The sequence below is a fragment of the Apis laboriosa genome, unplaced genomic scaffold, assembly GCF_014066325.1.
Source record: "Apis laboriosa isolate Shangri-la unplaced genomic scaffold, ASM1406632v1 scaffold9_cov152, whole genome shotgun sequence".
NCBI lineage: Eukaryota > Metazoa > Arthropoda > Insecta > Hymenoptera > Apidae > Apis > Apis laboriosa.
In genome coordinates this window covers 5,933,238-5,953,604 of record NW_025224966.1, presented here as the reverse complement: position 1 = coordinate 5,953,604, position 20,367 = coordinate 5,933,238, and the positions used below count along the sequence as shown (strand labels likewise).

General features: G+C 31.7%; 1 protein-coding gene across 1 annotated transcript in view; it reads left to right on the top strand.

Annotated features, from left to right (window-relative positions):
• Positions 1–16,173, top strand: part of LOC122719919 (mediator of RNA polymerase II transcription subunit 12-like) — a 420,913-nt gene extending 404,740 nt beyond the window's left edge. The window contains exons 10-13 of the mRNA XM_043946182.1: positions 6,732–6,934; positions 12,732–12,883; positions 13,159–13,231; positions 13,417–16,173. Of these exons, the coding sequence (XP_043802117.1) occupies positions 6,732–6,934; positions 12,732–12,883; positions 13,159–13,231; positions 13,417–13,438 (450 nt within the window). The 3' untranslated portion in view covers positions 13,439–16,173. The remainder of the gene's footprint in view (positions 1–6,731; positions 6,935–12,731; positions 12,884–13,158; positions 13,232–13,416) is intronic.
• Positions 16,174–20,367: the final 4,194 nt, after the last annotated feature.

Sequence of the window (20,367 nt, the reverse complement as noted above, 5' to 3'; positions counted from 1 at the left end):
GGGATACGTTTAATGCATATAGAATTAATTAAAATTGCGTAATGATAGGAAAATCATAATAGTACAGTTGAATTTGATGATGTAAAAATTATTGAAATTTTGAGTTTAAAGTTTAAAATTCGTTCGAAAATTAATAAATACGATTGGCGAGTAAAAGGTTTCGTTCTGTACGCTTTAGTAGACCACGCTCTTCTTTAAAAAACGAATTTAATAAATTATACGCGTTGTTATACACGAGATAAAGGAGCAATGCAAAGGAGAAGAATGAATCTCTGAATTTAAATGAATGCAAACAAAGAGGCAAAAGGTTGAACGAAGAATCTTGCGCAGTCGGTAAAAAACGTTCAAAGCATAAATTTGAAGAAAAATTTCCCCCAATTCTTAACCCGGAAGCGGGAAAATTTGATCGAAACTTTGTTCTTTTCACGGATTATTTTGAACTTTTTCAAAAGTTTTTTTTTTTCCCTTTTTTTTTTTTCTCCTACTGTTTATAAAATTCCCAACGGCGTGGCTTGAACTCAACTAATGCATATTTAATATCCGACTGTTCGCCATAACTTGGCGAACTTTAAGAAACTTAATTACGCTTGATCGCGACGATTTTCCTCCGCGATTTTCCAGAGATGCTTTTTTTTTTACCGTTTTGCGGGAATAATTTTCGCCAGGAAGAGAACGAAATTTATTGGCTTCGTTATGAAAAAAGTCTGACCAAATAAATTAAAAAATATATATATATATATATATATATATATATATATATATTCATTTTTAGAAATGTAAAATTTTTCTATGTTGAGCGTAAAGTAGAACCTGATGGAAACTATATATGAATTGTGTATAATTGATGGAACACGTAATTTGAGAAAATTGTCAAAGTTTATTTTTGATAGAATTATTCCGTTGCATCTAAATATCATGAAAATATATTACAAATTATTGAAAAAAATAAATCTTTTATGTAGAATATAATATTGTGAAGATTTTACAATATATAGAACGTATAAATATATATTTAAAATATATTTAAAATATATTTTATTTATTTATTTACTTGCTTAAATTGAAGATATTATAAAGTACGTATTTATTTTTATGAATTTATATTTACACAGATGTTTACGAATATACATCTATCATGTAAAAGATATCATATTTGTGCTTTAAGCCAGAGCAATTATTTTTAAAAGCTATTTATTTACGTAAAATATTTTTAAACCAGGAGAATCATTTTTAAGAGTTATTTGTGTTTGTTACTTTACTAACTTTATTACATCGCATACATTATTCTTCATGAAATAGCTCACATCCATGAAAACACAATAAAATGAAGACATTTATAATGCTAATATCTTTTTTATACTCTTTTTCATACTTTTTTTTCATATAATGGATCGTATATTTATAATATAATGAATTTTATTTTCGTTTTAAAAAAATGACAATTTAATAAATATTAAATATTATAATTTAAAATTAAAATTTTATTAAAATTATATCACAAAAATTATTACTATAAAAAGATAAAGTTGAATAAAATTTTTTCAAAATAAGTAATTTCATACATTCAAACAAATCTATCTAGATTTTTAACTTTCAATTGTCGAAATTATTAATTTTAGATGCGAATTTCCATTTCCCTTTTTCTTTGACACACAACTCTTTCACTTGGCCCCTAATAATTTATCTCCGAAGCGTTCAACCCTTGCATGAAACGATATTCTTTTATGCGACAAAACTGCGCCAGTCCGATTCAAATGGGGTTTTTAATATGCAAATCAACTGGAAACACGAAAATCGGCGAACCACGGTTTAAACGTTGGATGACGGATCGCGGTCGTAAATAAACGTAAATGGAACTAAGATTAAAATTAAAAAGTACGTGACTTTACATTCTGTTAAAATTGAAAATTCATGAAATTTGTTTACTATATGCATTTCGATATTATAACGGCAATTTTTAGCTTTTAATGTTCGATCGTTGATACAGTTTTAAGCTTTTTTAGCTTCGATTAATTCACATGAGAATCATATCTCAATTGGAATTACATTTAATATATTCAGTCTCTTGAACGTATGTACAAATATTAAAATTTCATTTTATTTTAACAAAATTTTCATCCTCGTTATAATTTGTGAGAATATAAACTATGAATGGAAATGGTGGCGTATAATTTAACACCCCCAACAACGATTAATCTTGGATATAAAAATCTAAAATTTAAATTTTTAAATTTCAAGTAAACAACTATCGTGTTGCAATCACCATTTTCTATAATTTCAAATTATTCATATACGATAAAAAAAAGTTAATATCATTTTACTGTAACGTAAAACTTCAAAATATATCACGTTGCAAAAAACACAATATTTCATCCCTGCGATCGAAACCAAAATGAAACAATTTAAAAAATAATTTGCTTCCTTCCACATTAAAAAACAAAGAGAATATAAATTTCTCTCACCTCTACCAGACTCGTTCGTTTCCTATCGAAACGTAAAATCTTTATTTCCACTCCCAACTTTTCATTACTTTCCGCACCCTTAAATTACTAAATCTCTTCCCCTTCCCCCCGCATAAATAAACTCGCAATCAAGCCGAACTGAACTTCTTCCCCCGAGAAGAAGCAAAATTCCATTTTCCATCCCTATCTCGTCCCTCTTTACACCCTCGTTTGGCGCGACACGCTATCATTTCCAATTCCGAGCGAGAGAAAAAATCGTGGGAAATAGTTTCAAAATCACGCGGCCAGGTGGCGCCACGTACCGGCCACAGCTTTGTCTAATTAGAATTCCCGGTTTCGAGAGGCTTTCTTTGCCACTTTTCTCATCCTTCCAGCAGATTCCCATCCTTCCACCTTCTCCAGGTTTCCCAGTTTCAATTTACGAGATCCACCAGGAGTCTTCCGATTCTCCGATGTTTTTTTCCTCGAGCATTTCCCGGCTGAAATCGAATCGAGTCGCGCGGCTGAGAAAAATGGCTCCTCGGGGCGAGCAGAGAAACCCTTTCTCGTTCCCCTGTGTGTGTGTGTGTATGCTGGATTCACGCACATGGTGAGATGCTCGATCTTTGAAGAATTTCAGTCCTCCAACCGGATGAGACTATTCTTTCACGCGAAGATCCAGAAGGAGCATTTGCATTTGCCGAGGATGAAAGATTTCTTGGTTTTATTCGAGGGATATCTTCGATGTAGGTTATCATCTCTTGGTTAATAATTCTTGGGTATTATATTGATGGAAGGATGGGTTTTTTTTTGATATGGTTTAAAAAATAGGTAGGAATACAATTGAAAAATCATTGTCACGAGATCAGTACAGAGAAATTATTCGTGGTTATTTTTATAGAGAAATAATTGGAATTCAATGCGTTTGATTTTTATACGAAATATTATACAATTGGATGTATTCGTATTTCAAATTTTGTTTATTCTGAAATTCATCACAAATATCTCTACAATTAATTTCTCGTTTCGCTGTGTTCCAAACTGATAAAAACTTCTATTAATAAAACAATAAATACTACAAATTTTAAATATCCTCAAATTTAAAAAAAGGGGGAAAAATACAGTAAACTAATACTTTTCATATTTATAATCCAAATATTGTACGAATCTTTTCAACTATTTTCAGCTTCATACCGTGATACATTTTTTCAATAAATTTTAAATCATATTTAACTTTTAAACGTATGATTTTATTAAATAATATATAATAAAATATATTAGAATTCTCAATTTATACAATAAAAAGTCAAATAATTTCTAATAAAATCAAAATGATCAAATGATATATCAATTGAAGATTAATATGTAAACGAATGTATAAGAAAAAGAGAACGAAATGTAACAAAAACCACACACTTCGTATTACTGTATAGTGATGATCCTATTAAATCGACACAAGGCTGTTTAATTGGCCATCTCAAAAACTTGAACGAAAATTCGGTTTAATTAATACGAATTAACGTGTAGCCGATGTACAACGAGGGTGAAATAGTTTTCGATAAATTAATTTGAGCAAGCGTGGGTTTCAGGGCGAGCATCGTTTTAACCGTCAATTAGGTCTTTCAGTTCCACTCGATTTTAGATGATTTGATTAGCAAGAATGGTGATACTCTGCGTTTTTTCACGAGTTGATAAATATGAAATAAAAAATTATTTAGTATTTTTATTTTTATTTTTAACGTTGATAAAAGTGCAATTAATTTGGATTTTTTTTGGAAGATAATTAATTGATTTGAAGAATCGAGTAAATATGAATTTAAAATTGATGTAATAATGAATTTTGATGATAATATTAATATTCAAAGTATTCAAAAATCACTTTATTACTACTTATGAAATTATCTTGATAAATCTAGTGTCCTTTCGAAAGATCATTCATCAATATTTATAAATAAAAATATTAATCGAAAGAAATGTGATGTTGTCATCATGCAATCGTAACAAATATCATCGTCGAATTGAAATTTATCGTTTTAAAATCTGTGATTTATCTTTTAACGAATGTAATTAGGATCTTCCGCTCCACCAAAATTCGAGGAATTCCTGCAATTTATCGTTTTTAGATGTACGAGCATTCGATTCGATTTTTTTTTTTTTTTTTCATTTGAAGATAATAGAATTTTATAGAATGTTTGACACGTTTCGCGTTTTCGAATATTTATATTCAAGCGTAAAATTAATTATCCTGGTTTACTCGTTTCGTGCCCGATAGTAATGCCACGGTTTAATTCGTTCTCTTTAAATGGAAATCCAATTGATTGTTTTTGTGCTCGCCTTTCCCGTTATTGTGCACATCGCGATTTTTTTTTCTTTTTTTCGTTCTATAATTTATATTTCGATGTAATAAACATGAAATCTTTCATGCTTTGAAAAAAAAAAAAATATTACGTATACCGCAGTAAATATAATTCTTTGTTCCTGAAAAATTGGTTTGTCAATCAAAAATATTTTTTACAGAATTTTTTCCTATAAACTACCTGTATAAAAACCTGTTTTGATTAAAAATCGCGATGGAAACATTTTAATTTTGTTAGTTAAATTTATAAAAATTAAATTTAATAATTATTAATAAAATATTATTTATTATCTTTCTATTAATTACATAATAATAATTACTTGATATTTATACTAATTCGTTAATTTAATTTCATTACACGTTATATATTAATCAACATTTTAATTAAAAATATAAAACTTATTACAACTTAAAATTATTCAATTATCTCGCAATCAACTCGCAAAGAAAAATCTAATTTCTTTGTAAACAATAAAACGTCCTTATCCTTATACAAATATAATCGAAAATAAAATCGGAATGTACGAATTTATGGTTCGCTTTCAAAAAAAAAAAAGGAAACATTTTCACGCACAGATTCGCGATTAATTCAATGTAAAATCGAAATCGTAAAGGGAAACAAAGGGATAAGTATTGCATTCGAATTGAAATCATCAGAAAATATCAGATTGAAAACTGAGCGAATCTAAGGAATAGGATAAAAGTAACGAGGTTGAAAAAGGGTGAACAAATTGAGAAAAAGCTGAGGAAGATGTTAGAGAATTAAAGGGGAAGATGGAAAGGAAATGGAAAGGAGAAGATCGTAAGAAGGAATGGAAAGGACGAGAGTGGGTCAAATGCATGCAAGAGATGCAGAAAGAAGAGGGATGAGGGATGTATAGCGCTGGTAGAAATCAAAGGGATAAGGGAAGGAACAAAGGGAGGCAGCGGGGTCAGAAAGCGAAGGTAACTATTTGAGCGTGCAAACGGTGGATAGAATTCGATATATAGGAATGAAGGGTATCGGGTTGAAGGGAATGGGATCAGTTCGATTGCATTGTATCCAGACGGTCGAGTCAGATGCACTTATTGTCTGTCGTGAACACGTTCCTGTTCGTGCTTCCATCTGCCTCGCGTGTACACGCCATATCGTGCACGTTTAAAAAAAGGAATGGTTCGAAAAAAATAAACAGTGAAGATCGAACAACGTGAGAACGAATCAGTTACAAAATTTGATTGATTCTTTTTTGTCTGCGAATTTTCTCACTGTTTCTTGATTAATTTTTATATTTATTTATTCATTAAGTTTATCACATAAAATGAGAAGATTTTGGTTAAAATAGACTATTCGATTTCTGAATCTTCTAAGTGAAATGTATCTGGATGTATCATGATAGTCTTTTCATACTCGTCTGATCATAAATGTTTCGTTGACTGTTATGATTGGATTCTTCTGATTATAACTGGTTTGTTTCATTTGGCTATGATCGATTTATTATCTTATTATATTCGTTTTATCATTGTTTTATCACTTGCTTCGTTCTTAATCAAATTGAATTAATAATCGAAGAAAGTAAGAAGAATAAAAATAAAGGCAAATAATAACTTAAATGAATAAAAATTATTAACGAATTATTAATTAATTATATATATATATATGATTTTATATAAATTATTCACACACTGTTTCAATAATATTTCTATTTTATTATTATACAGCAAATTATTATTAAAATTAATGTATCATTGATGCGTTGTACGTTTCCAATATTCACAATACATACAATTTCTAGCTTCAATTCGAATTCGAAAATACGAAGGAGGAAATTACGTACAAAATTTACAAGAGAATTTACCGATGCGTACAGAGATTCTCGGTCTTGTTACAACTACACTAAACAACTTAACAAGGGACCTTCCTGTTAACAGATACGCGAAATTATTTTCTGTTACAGTGGTCAAAGGTGCAACTGGCGAAATTCTCGATTCTTGAGCACCAAATGGATCCCAGCAGCAACTTTAGCAGCTATCGCAGCACCCTGAAAGCGGCTATGTGGCGTAGCGCCGGCGCTACGGACGAACGACAGAGAATCGTCGTTCCCTTCTTCAGTTTGCTGGTCAAGGATCTCTACTTCCTGAACGAGGGATGCAGCAACAAGTGAGTACAAAAACAAGCCGCTCTCTGTCTCTCTATCCCCATTTCTCTTTCTCCCGCGTTAATCATTTAAAACCAGGAAGAGGAAATCTCTGATAAAAATCTCCCAGATTTATGATCACTTCCTTGAGTAATTACCATTTATTATCTCGAAACGTAATCGACAATATTATCTTCGCTCTTCACGCTCCTTCTTGCGAATTTGTGTTTTTCTTCACTCTTCTCCGTGAAGCTTACACCAAATACAAGTAAATGGATTTCGTTGAATCATTTTTCGATCAATTATTTCCTTAATCTGAAGGCTTTTTGTGGAAATTAATTTTTTTTTAATAAAATTTAATATTCATTAGATTCATTAAGATTCCAAATTAATAAAATATTACATAATTCTTTTAGTATCAATCTTCTACTGATAATACTACGAAAGCAATTCTAAAATTTAAGAAAAAGATTTTCTTAAAATACTAATATCTTCTTAATGCTCACAAAATTGACAAACCTAAAACTTAAATTCAGTAAATCACAATTTGTTCGTTCAGTCTTGGCAATGATCTCTTAGCATAATTTCCACAAATAAAAAAGGCCACCGTGCAAATCCAAGGGAAAATATTAATAAAGTAATTTAAGTCGAGGGTTGACACGGAATGTTAGCTCTTGAAACGCGATCGTCCATTTCCTATCGGGCTATCCGTGAAACCTTCGAGTTTGAAGTTTCGATAATTTCGTTCTCGTGGAAGCGATACATTGACAGGAAGCTCGTTTTTGTCGGCGACGACGATGAATGTGTCGTACCATTTTCTTCGTCCTTCCTGCGCGCAAAAAAATTCCCCCCTCCAATGTCATTCCTTACAGCCCCAGCTGTAAACTTATTAAACTTGTAATAGCAAAAGTTGTATTCTCGAAGCTGAACTTGTTGAAAAGAAAACGAGAAAAGAAAACGAGCTGAGGAAGAAAGGAAGAGAACGAAACCCTTTCCTTTCTTGATCTAATCTTTTCTATTAAAAAAATACTCGTGAATTATTTTTTGTTAATATTTTTGAGTTATTATAATTGCTTTGGTGAATTTGTACATATATAAATGGAATTGGAGTGAAAAAAATGTAGAAATTATTCAAAGGATTCTCGTTACTGATCAATCATTGACTTATACTACTTAAAGATTTTATTTTACGTAAAAGTATAATAATTGTTCATTTGCTTTATTACTTAATACATTTCTATCGATTTTTTGATAATTGTTTACGACATAAATTTTATATATGTGATGATGATTATTGAAAAATCAAATTATAAATTATTAAAATATAAATACTCGAATTTGAACTTCGATTTTAAACTTTAATTTTTCTTCAATTTTAAACGCAATCAAAATATAATGTTTCATAAAAATAAAACGAATGAATCAAAATATACAATATATACAACGATGAAAAATTAATAGACCGAAATTTTCAATAACTTTCCTGTCATTTTTCAAAAACAGACTCAATCACGCATAATCGTAGATTTTCGGTTTTACATTAAAAAAAAAGTCTAATAATCTCAGTCAACGGTTTATAGGTCAGCTCTGATTAATCACAATGACGAGTGACCGAGAACGTTTTTTTCGTTCGAAAAACTCATTACGCATATGATTGCTGGGTAAAATGAAACCTTGGCTCGTGCTTCGCCGCAAGAAGTTTCATTAGAAAAAAAATTTCCATTAGGGATGCCTCCTCTAGACGTGGATATACGTATTACATATACGAGATGATATTTACAGAGTAACTGTGTGTGTGATACTTTCGCATATATCTTGACACAGAAATTAGAAATTATCGCCTAAAGTAGATTTTTCTTCTATGTTGATACAAGTTTCTTTCTCTCAAAATTAATTCTTTGAATTTGAATGATATTTTCTTAAGAAAGTGCTGCAATTAATAGATAAGATTACAATAGAAGAATATCACAATTACACCATTTTTTTTTGCCGTTGCATTAAATTTGATATTCAGAAATAAAATTTGAAATGAAATTCTTTTCACTTACCTAGTTTACACATGAAATATTTCACTGGTAGAATTAATAAAGGAAGGAAAAGTATATACCTTTTAAATAGAATTTTTATTTTTCTTCTTTCTGTGCGAAATACCCCATTCTGCATTGCAATAATGTATCTTTTCTTTTTTTTATACTACTCGTTTTCTTCACGTAGCATACAACAGTTTTGTTGCATGTAATATTTTTCATTGCAATAATATAATGGAAAGCATTAAAATTTCAAACTAAGTAGTAACATTTCACGAGATTTTCAGTAATAAAAAATCTTCTATAAATAATAAAAAACATTAGTTAGAACATTAGTTATTTATAAACTAAAAAATTAATTGTTTTTATAATAAGTCAATTGTAATAAACAATTACTTCAATGTATATCTGTATCTGTATCTCATTTATATTAACAATCCGATTCTTTATAAATAAAAATCGATTCATAAAATAATTAAACCAGATAATTTCATCGAAAAAAAAGTCACATATAAAACAAATAAAATAAAAAAAACTCTAAAAAAAAAATATTTACCATTCTTTTAACTAGGTTACAAAATTTCAAATCAATACGTTATCACAAGATTTTAGTACATAAGTACGAAAAAATTATAATCCCCTATTTCTGTCCATCATTGTATATCCACATACGAGTATCACAATGGCGTATATTATCCCCGAAATGGGTTATGTACCGTTTTGTGCAGGAAGAATGTAGTCGCGTAAAATGCGAGATAGAGCAACGTCTGAATATCGCGAGAACGTTTCACTGAATTGCAGTGGAACGAATCGGCGTATAGAGACACGTGGGTACAAATTGCTCCAGGATGCATGTATACCGACTGTAGATAAATGTCCGGGTATTACGTGCCGTTCGCATAATACGTGAATCGAGAACAGAGGTCGATATTGACTACGAGATGAAGGGGGATGGGTATTGTAAAGAGGGTTTGAAAAGGACGTGTGTTAGATTATTTCTTCCTTCGATTTATGGACGATTGATTTCTATTTTATTTTGAGAATTGTTTGAGGAAAGAGATCTAATGTTATTGCAATCCACCGTGTGTTTGATTTTTGGTATAGTGAATTTTATTGGCGTTTTACATTAAATTGTGCAACGATCATTGAAATGAATAGATGAAAAATGGATTAATTTGATGTATAGGTCGAATCGTTGATTGTTTATGTCATGAAAAATGGAAATTTTTATGGAAACTCATAAGTTAAAAACGAATTAGAATAATACATATATAATAACGCATAAAACACATAAAAATATCGTAAATAATAGTCGTTTCAAGATTTTACATATGCATTATACAACAGATCAGATACAATCAGATAAACTGATTTAAAAAAATCATATATTAATAAAAATGAAATTATGTTCTATAAATACATGAAAAATTTCTTTAAATAATTCTTTCAGCACAAAAAAAAAACCTCACTAAATAATCATACAACGTCGAAGTTTAAAAAAAAAATACGAATTATCTTATACCCTCCTCCCCTAGAATAAATCTCACCAATACCTTCCAAAAAAAATTACCTCTACCCTCTCGACCCTCTCGCTCCTCAAACAATTCCTCAGGGTCACAACTCCATTATGAACACTATCCACAACCCCTTAACACGAGCATTCCAATAAACCGTCCATTCCTCGGTAAACCGAATAACGTTAAAGTATCAATTTCCTTAGAAAGCGTCACGATACATTCCAATACGTTCGACGTGGATCTTTAATAAGGGAGAAGGGGCCCTTCTTCCCGGCAATTATCCTTCCTTGGTCCGTCCGTGGATCGAATCTCTAATAGAATTTCGATCCACGACATGGATGGAAGGAGGCGGATGGAAAGGAATCGCGAGGAAAGATAGGTTTCTCGAGGGCAGATGGATATTGACCGATCGACAGGCCCCATTTCCAAAGGGAGAGGAGGGGAGGGGGAGGGGGAGGTTGAAAGACGAATGGTTGCGCGTATGTAAATGTCTGTTACGTGCGACAGGGCGTCGCGCAACCGGAAGCGGGCGAATTCGTACGCTTCCGACCCAACGATAAATTGCCCCAACTTCGACTCGTAATTTTAACACGCCGCTTTCGCGCGTGTATACGTGTGTTCTTCTCGTGCGAGTTGTATCGTTCAGTTACAGTAGCTAGTTACAGGAGGGAAACTCGGCTCTGGAGAACGGTGAAAAAATTACATTACATTTTTTTCTTTTTTTTTTTTTTGAAGAAGGAAAGGAAGAAGAAGAAGAAAAAGAAGAAGAAGAAAATCCGAGAATTGAGAGAAAAAGTGGATGGCTGATGAGGTCTTGAAAGTTCTTTTGGAATTGGGAATTTTGTTGGGAAACGACGATTGCGAGTATTCGAAGATTTGTAGTGAATGTGATTTGAGAAGGGATTGAGTTTCTTTCGGTTCGGATTCTTCTTCGTGAAACTTAAATTTAAATTTAATATTAGTGTATAAGAGTTTGAATTAAATTTAAATTATGTTCGATGAGAGAGGAGTTGATAATTTTTATGTTATATCGAGAAAGATAATCACGATATAAAAATTATATATGGTTATAATTTTGAAAGTGTGATGATCTGTTTATTTTATATATTAATTTTTTGAGTAATAATAGTTAAGATCGTTTTATTCATACAAAAACGATTTTGATTCGTTATTTTTTCATTGCGATTTGTCTTAAGAACCTTTCTACTTTCTTTTGATTCTTCTTTCTTCTAAGATGGATCTTAACAAGTTTCAAGATTGTTTGCACGTAAAATCATATTGCTCTCAAAGAGTACATAAAACTTGAAGAGACTACTCGGAAACTTTTTGAGACTTTCCTTGCGAGCTGACCACTTTTGAACCCACTTCTTGAAATTACAACTCTTCCCATCAACTTTCCTTTTAGATAAAATATCCAATTTCAATATTAACTTCTCACAATCGAGATACACGTACCGATTCCCTTACAAGTTAAATAATTGAAACACAATCTAAAACATACGATACAATTAATTTTTCTTCTCTAATTTATTTAATTTCTCTTTTCACAAAATATCCTTTCTCTTCCACTGTTTCATTTCACGTCACTTTTTTAACCGATAATTTATTTAAATTTCGCTTAAAAATTTTTCATCAAATGAAATGTCGATCACAAAGGAGATCGAGATCAAATCGAAATTAATCATAACTTATATCAAATAGAAGATTGATTGATACGTTCTTAGCTCGAAATTTATGGAGGTAACCATTAACTTATCACCGTGTCTCTCGCTTAGGCTAATGCTATCAGGATTATCCGAAATTAATTTAACAAAATAACAGGCGGTCGTTATTCTACGAGGAATGGCTGACACAGCGTAAACAGTAACGTGCTCGTTAAAGGATGTTGCTGATATCGATCCACGATACTTTGACGAGAATATTCTTAACCGATGGTGAAACATTGATGAAACGCTTGACGTTGAAACTTTCGATAGTTGTAGAGGAATTCAAATTGATTAAATTGATGGGAAGGATGAAATTTAATTTTAATTCGAAGCATTAATATGAATATCGTGTGTGATTAAAGAGAGATGAGACAGGTTCTGTAAAGAAAGATGACGATAAATAGAAATTATTGTCTATAAAATTTTCTTGAGAAGACAAGCATCTGAGACATTTGTTTCTGTGAAAATTTTGAATTGATTTTAGTCAGTCTTTATGCAAATTCAAATAAAATAATGAAAATACTTTTTGAAAAATAAAAAATTAATTCTTTTGCAAAATTATTGTTACAGGTTGCCAAACGGACATATTAACTTTGAAAAATTCTGGCAGCTGGCGAAACAGGTTACGGAGTTTATCGCCTGGAAGCAAGTTGCCTGTCCATTCGAGAAGAATCCACGTGTCATTGCTTTTCTTCAGGCGAGACCGGTGTGGACTGAAAATGGTAAGTTACTTTTAATTCTTAATATTAAAAAAAAAAAAAAATGCTAAGAATATTACTGAATCGAAAATTAATCGATGAAAAATAGAGTAACATTTAAAAAGGAGATTACAATTTTATCTTCAATAACTTCATTCGATATTAATAAATTAGAATAACCGTAACCACTTTCTTTCGTTGCAAAGAAATTATTGCCATTAAGAAATTTAATTTTCATCCATCCTGTGATCTTTGTTAAAACTAATTATTTCATAATTTGATTTCTTTTTACAATATAGCTCTAGCTTTGGCATCGTTCGAGTGCGAACCACCAGACAACAATCCAGAGAAAGAACGTTACAAAGCATTGAAGTAAGTCCCCTTTAATATTCGTCATACGAAAAAAAAAAAAAAAGAAAGAAAAGAAAAGAAAAGAAAAGAAAAGAAAAAAAAAGAAAAAAGACAGACGGAAACTCATCCCTTCGTAATTTCTCTCGTACAAGTTTCAATAAAATTAAATTACGTTCTTTTTTTCTCTTTGACATCCTCTCTGACAGGTCTGAACTGAACGCTCAGTGAAAAAGAGCAACCATACACCGCGTCGAATGGGAGCGATATTGAGACAGAGGACGCGCTCTTTTAAAATTTCGTTCCAAGCATTAATCAGCCGAGAATCTCTCCCGCGAGAAGACGTTAAGAGAAGAGATACATCGAGAGAGAGAAAGAGAGAAAGAGAGGGAGAGGGAGAGGAGAGGGATAAAAATAGCGGAGAACACTTGAATCGTGAACGAGATGCCTGCACGACGATGAAAAATGGAGGAAGAGGAGAAAAGAAAATCCAGAAAATGCGGCGATTTGCTCGCGATCGATAAACGATAGAACGAAGGGGAGGGAAAAAAAATGATTCATCGTAGTGATCTCGCGTCATTTAAGGACATCGTTTAGATACACTAGGAGAATCGGTGCAGTCGTAGATAATTCACGATTTTAATTGTTAGAAACTAGATTCTAAACTTCTTCCTTTCAATGATACCTTTCGTGCGTTGAATATATATAACGCAGTATATATAAATGAATTTTTCGAATCGAGACAAATTTTCGTATCGAGTTGAGTTACGAATTTTTTAAACGTTTTTTAAATCGAATTTTCGAATCGAAATTCCATTCTCCAATCTTTACGAATTTTCGAAATCTAATAATCGAATAAAACTTTCAGGAATTCAACCCCGAGCATTATTCTCCCCCATATAATATCAAAATTCTTCACATAATATCTCATCATCGAAAAACTCTCCGAATAAATTCCTCCAAAATTTCCAACTTTCCATCGGGCTCGACTGCACCGATCCAAGATCGTCGACAGATCGACGACCCCTATCCCTCGATCCATCAAGAAAGAAACCAAAGTCGATCTGTCAAAACGAAGAAAGAAAGAAAGAAAGAAAGAAAGGAAGGAAGGAAGGAAGGAAGGAAAGAAAAAAAAAAGAATTCACACTGAACAGTATCGCGTAGCAGTAAGTATAGTTCCTAAGCCCGAGGCCAGAGCGGAAAAACGTTTCACTCGACCACTCTTTACGCGAAACGTATTCGAGGGAAACGTCTCGTCCGCCTGGTCGACCCCCTTTTTGTACATAGTCCTTTTGATATACGCTAACGAAAACTCCTAAGTGTGGAACAGAGGATAATGGAAAAAAGATAAAAAAAGGAAGAAATAGGTTCGTTCCTGTAGAGTAAGCTCGAACGTTGTCGTTTTAAGGTTCTAGGTTACACGTATAGTAGCAGACGACGGTCGTCGTGCACGTACTTAACGAACGAGAATGGCGTGTAGAATTGGCATAAAAGAGAGAAAGAGAGAAGAGAAGGGAGGATAATTATTTGACGAGTTTAGAAAGAGAGGACACTTGCTTGGACAACATAGGTCCTACAGCTGTTCGCACCGTTTTCGAAAGAAAGGTTTTCATTGTCCCTACGATGGAATCGTTTCGATTTTTTTCTTTTTCGAAAGTTTCGAACGCGGTGAGAGACGTCCAGCACGCAAGATTCGAATATTTGTTTCGCACACGTGAAGACGAAAAGTTGGTAAATTTTTCTCGAATCGATGATTCGACTCGATTCCATGACGAAGACGGTATCTGTAATAGATAATTTTTCTGCTGAGAAATTTCCACGTGGATGATATTTAAATAATTTTCGAATATTGCGCTTGCTGGGGAAAACTTAACGAGTTCGAAGTTTCGTTCGTCGATGAATTTTACCGGGGGACGTTTTTAACGTCACGAAAGCATCAGAAATGATAGATCGACTTCGGTACGCGGTTGTAAACTGTAAGCGATATATTAGAAAAACTTTAATGGAAAGTTGGCGATACCCTGGAAAATTCACAGGAGGATTTATACAGTTTTATTTATTTTACCGGTATCGCGCAATTCTCTCTACTGGATATCGATATACGATTGAAAAATAAAAAAGAAAAGGAGAAAGCGTATCGTTCGCATCGATGGAACGAAGCTTTCTATTTTTTTTTTTTTTTTTCTATGGAATGAACGTTCGTGTTCGTTCTGGATTGAAGAAATCGAACCAGAGGGAAGAATCTAGAAAAAAATCTGGGGGAGATCTAGGGGAGATCCAGTCGAGTAGAGAAGTCGTAACGATCATGCTTTTCGTTTCATGCGTTCTCCAAATGAACCCGGGACAAAAAAGGGAAGAAGAATTTCGAGGAGATAAATGACGGCCAGAGGGAAAAGAATTTTGAGAAAAAAATAGGGACCAAGAGAGAGAAAGAGATAGAGAGGGAAAGAGAAAGAAAGTTCGTTTTTCAGAGACACGCGAACAGGAAGATGAATCGATCGTGATCTGTGCGAAGGAAATGCAAAAGTAGACTGTCGAACTTTCCGCTCGTTGATTCGCAGCTTCGCGTACTGAGAGAAACACCATTGCAGTCATTAGACATTTAAGATTTAATTTATATTAATTTGGACGATTCCCTGTCTGTAATATCGAATTTTAATTTTATTTTTGTCGAAATATACGCGGCATGATTGTGAATCATTGATTTGTTCGCGAAAAACTATTCATAGTTTATAAAATATGGAAAAACATGCGTTCACGCATGGTAAAACGTATCATTAAAAATGTGTACATTGTTTTATTTTAATTTTATTATTTATAGAAACGTATTGTGTGTTGTACACTTCTCTCTGCACAATCTTTTTTTTTTTTGTTTTTTTTTTTTGAAACAAGTTGAGCTTTTCGAATGAACAAATTATTGTAGTTTCTTTGGCTTTTAAATAATGTATTCGATAAATGTACAAATATTGTTCGTAAGTTAGTATTATTTTACGATTTATTGTATAGATTTATTGGATAGAATGTATTTAAACTACGGGAAAGAAACAGAGGCAGCACTTCTTGCCTTTAATTTTTAGTTTGTAGATTTTAGCACAGATTTTTTTACTGTTCCTATATTATTTATATAATCGTATCGTGAGTATTCAAGAAAAATTCTCTTAAGAGGGATATTCTCGAGAAAAATAAATTTTTATTTTTAAAAGAGAAATAAAATTGTTTCTAAAACTATTTTCATTATTTTAATCATGATTTTTAAAATTAATTTAAAAATTCCATTTGTGAATTTTTTTCATTCTTTCTAAACTTAAGAATCAACAATTTTAATTAGAAACAAACGAATTTTTCTTCTTGTGCATACTCACAATATTATACAGTATATAATATTTTAATTATTATAGCAGAATATTTTTTTATATATCTCTAAGATCTATTCATTTATTTATAACAAAGTATTTTAATCGTTTTTGCGTAGCTATGAGTAATTTTAACGAATGTATTTCGATCGTTCTCTCAGTACGAGGCTCGAATAAGTGAAACAAACGTATATCATATGAAACAGAGTAGCTTCGTATGTACGAGGACGAACCAGAGTCTACGCGAAGATCGCGTAATAAAGAAAGTATAATTCATCGATCAAGCCACACAATATACATTGTGTACGTCAGGCTCCTTTCTTTGAAAATCGTGTAATAAATATCATCGTTAATGCACAGATTAAGATATATCAACAATATTTGAACATTGTTTTTGTCGTAAGTTTTATTAAAATTTGAAAAGTTTAATTTTGATGAGAATTTCTTCGTGTTTTTATTGCACGTGTTACGATGAAAGACTTAGCAATAAAGCAATAAAATTACGAAATTGATGATGATATGTAACATTGTATATATTTTGAATTTATCATAAAATTCAATTTAGCATTCTGATGAAGAACTTTGATCTAACTTAAATCCAGAGCAATTAATCTTCGAAATCTAATCTAGATGTAATTGAGATCTAACTTATGCCTAATCCAATATAATCCAGTCCATCATTCGACTCAAATGAAATGTAATTTAGATCGAATCGATATGCTTTTCGTCCAAATCCACCTCAGCTGTATTCGATCCAATTCAAATTAATTAAGTTCCGTTTCGAATTGAACATCACATAATTAATCGTATCCGTATTAATTATTCCAAAATTATAATCTTAATCGTAACGCGTGCATACAAAATTTTAACAATTCACAAACGATTATTAAAACGAAAAAAAAAAAAAAAAATTTCACGATTCGTATTGGATCACGTACCGCCATTTCGAAAATCTTCTTTGCGCTTCACACACTTGTAAATATCCACGAATCCGACATCTCATCTCTCATCATCAATTTTATAAAACCAATAAAAGAAAAAAATAATAGTAATCCATCCTAAAGAGAGAAAAAAAAAAGGAAAAAAAAAAAAAACAAAAAGAAATCGCTCAAATAAAAAACAGAAGAAAGGAGTCGGACAATCCCCGATCACATTCTCACGTTAGAATTTTAACGAACAGACAATTATCCATGCACGTTTATCATAAACCATACACGATTAACCGTACGAATCTATCGTAAGGAGTATAAATAGTTAACAAGTGTTACCGTGTGTAAGCGCGTTGCCAATATTCCAATTTGGGGATGAATCTCCAAACTATGCACCCATTCGAACGATGGATATTCAACGAGGAGCCTTCATATTCTCCCCTAGATATTAGAATTAAACTCGCTCCCTTTTCTACACGATACTATTTTCTTATATTTAATATAAAAAAAAAAAAAAAAACAAACCTCTTTATATTCAATATAACAAGAAAGTATCTTGAGCGAAAAGTGGGAAAGGGGAAAATTTGAGAGAAATATCGCGAGAATAGGATTCCTTTTCGCGCGTACAATGTTTCTGAGGGTTCTGAAACGAATACGGTCGTCGCGATATTTTCTACCGGTCGCTTTTTTCTACGATTTTTCTATCACGAAAGCGAAGAAAATCACGCTCGTCTAAATGTTGGACGACCCAGAAAATCGATCGATTTGCTACGCGCGAAATCGATCTCGATTCGAGAAGAAAGGGGGAAGTGGGGTGGAGAATGGGTGGTGGTGGAGAGTTGGACAAGAGGAGTTAACGCTGCCACGCGTCTCTAAAAGGAAAGAAAAAAAAAAGATTTCAAAGATCCTGCAAGGGCTTGATGGACTAACGTAACGAGAACCCTAATAGTTGCGATTACTGTACATAAGAGGAAAGTCGTGTATATATATATAATTATTATGACACATAAACATATGCGTATATCTATGCGTTATCTAGGGTGTAAGGTTGGAAATAGGTCGTAATCGAATTTAACGGAGGAATCGCGAGGATGGCGAAGAAATTATGGGTTTGCATTGCGTTTCGTCTTCGCCGTTTCGTGTCGTCGTGGGTCGACGTTTCGTGGGTTGAAGAGATCACGTCGACCGCGTTAATCGCCGATCGATCGATCCCGAGATCGCCTAACGATACCTTCTACAGTACACACACCAACTAACTTTCATCCTTGAACGATTGATTGATTGATTGATTGATTGATTGATTGATTGGGAGTGAATACACTTGCTTACTGTCTAGTCACTAGATCGTTAGTCGGAGGTTTGGATCCGTGTTCGGGTTGCGATCGAGAAATAAAATCCATTTGTTGGATTTTTTTTTCTTTATAATTAGATATCACGTGCTGGTCAATTTTCTTAGCTTTATTTTAGATGGAAGAAAAATTGTGGAAGTTTGCTTGGATTATTTTTTTCGAAATTTTAACTTAGAATTTATATTTTTTTAAGAAGAATGTATGTATTTTTTAAGATATTTTTATTAATCAAGAGATTGATTTCTTTGGATCAATATTTTTTTTTTTTTTTTTTTTTTTTAGAGGAATGATAAAGTCGATTTTATGTGATGGAAATTTGTATTATTTTATTTGTAATATTTCTTTTTTTTTTTTTTTTAAGTATATTTAAGTATATCGTGCAGGATATACGCAAGTTATAAATGAAAAACGACTGAAAAGTAATGATTAATTTAATCCTTTTATAAATTAGAATTATTTTATATTAAGATTAAAAGATTCTATTTATATTAGAATTATAAGGAATTAATGAAACATACAAATTTCAGCATAGTTCAAATACATGTTCGTTTCATTAATAACAAAAATTTATTTATTGAAAATAATATATGCCACGGTAACTTATTGTTCAATTAGAAATGTCAATTTTTATATACATGTATATCATTTTTATACAATATTTGTAGACTTTATAATTATAATCCAAAAGGAATTTTTGAAGAATATACTTATATTTATAAAATATATTAATACAGATAAAAAGTTCAATATTGTATTACTAAATATTAAAATGAAAGTTCAGAAAATTTGTCCATTATTAAGTATTATATATCACAAATTATATTCAACAAATATATCGATCTATCATTCTTATCAAGTATTTATCAAATATCTTCAACTCATTGCCAGAATTTTAATTCGAATTAAATAAAAATGAACTTCGTGCTTCAATGGAAAGATAAAATATACAGGTGTCGTATTTTTTTTTTTTTTTTTTTTTGATCAGAACCGGAACACGGATCGCGTTATGCCTAAATTAAGAGTATTCGAGTTTAGACTTAAACGTTAAGTTTCGTGTTAAGCGTATTTTTGGTCGACATTCCCTTAATTATAAGGCGTTTATAATTGCACGATAAAAGAGGTTTATGTAGGTCTGCGTGTTTTTTTTTTTTTCTTTGATTCGCTAAACTTCGCTTGCGTGTCATTTTCTTTATTATAATTTTCGATTCCATCCAAAACAATCCTGCGACGATCCTATTGTTCCTTTCTCCAATGAAGGGGATATACATGTAAGATGTATACTCCAATAAAAATAAATACGAATATAAAAAAAAAAGAAGAAGAAGGAACAAAAATGATCGTTGCGGATTTTTTATCGATCGAACTTTACTTTAACTTAACAGTGAATACGATCCATTTTTAAGATTCAATGCGGAAAAAGAGAAAATCCATGTAACCAGTTGAACAATCGACAACTCGATCCTCCTTTATTTTATCATTAATATATGATTCCATGGATAAAAGTTTTTAGAATAGATGTTTGTCGATAT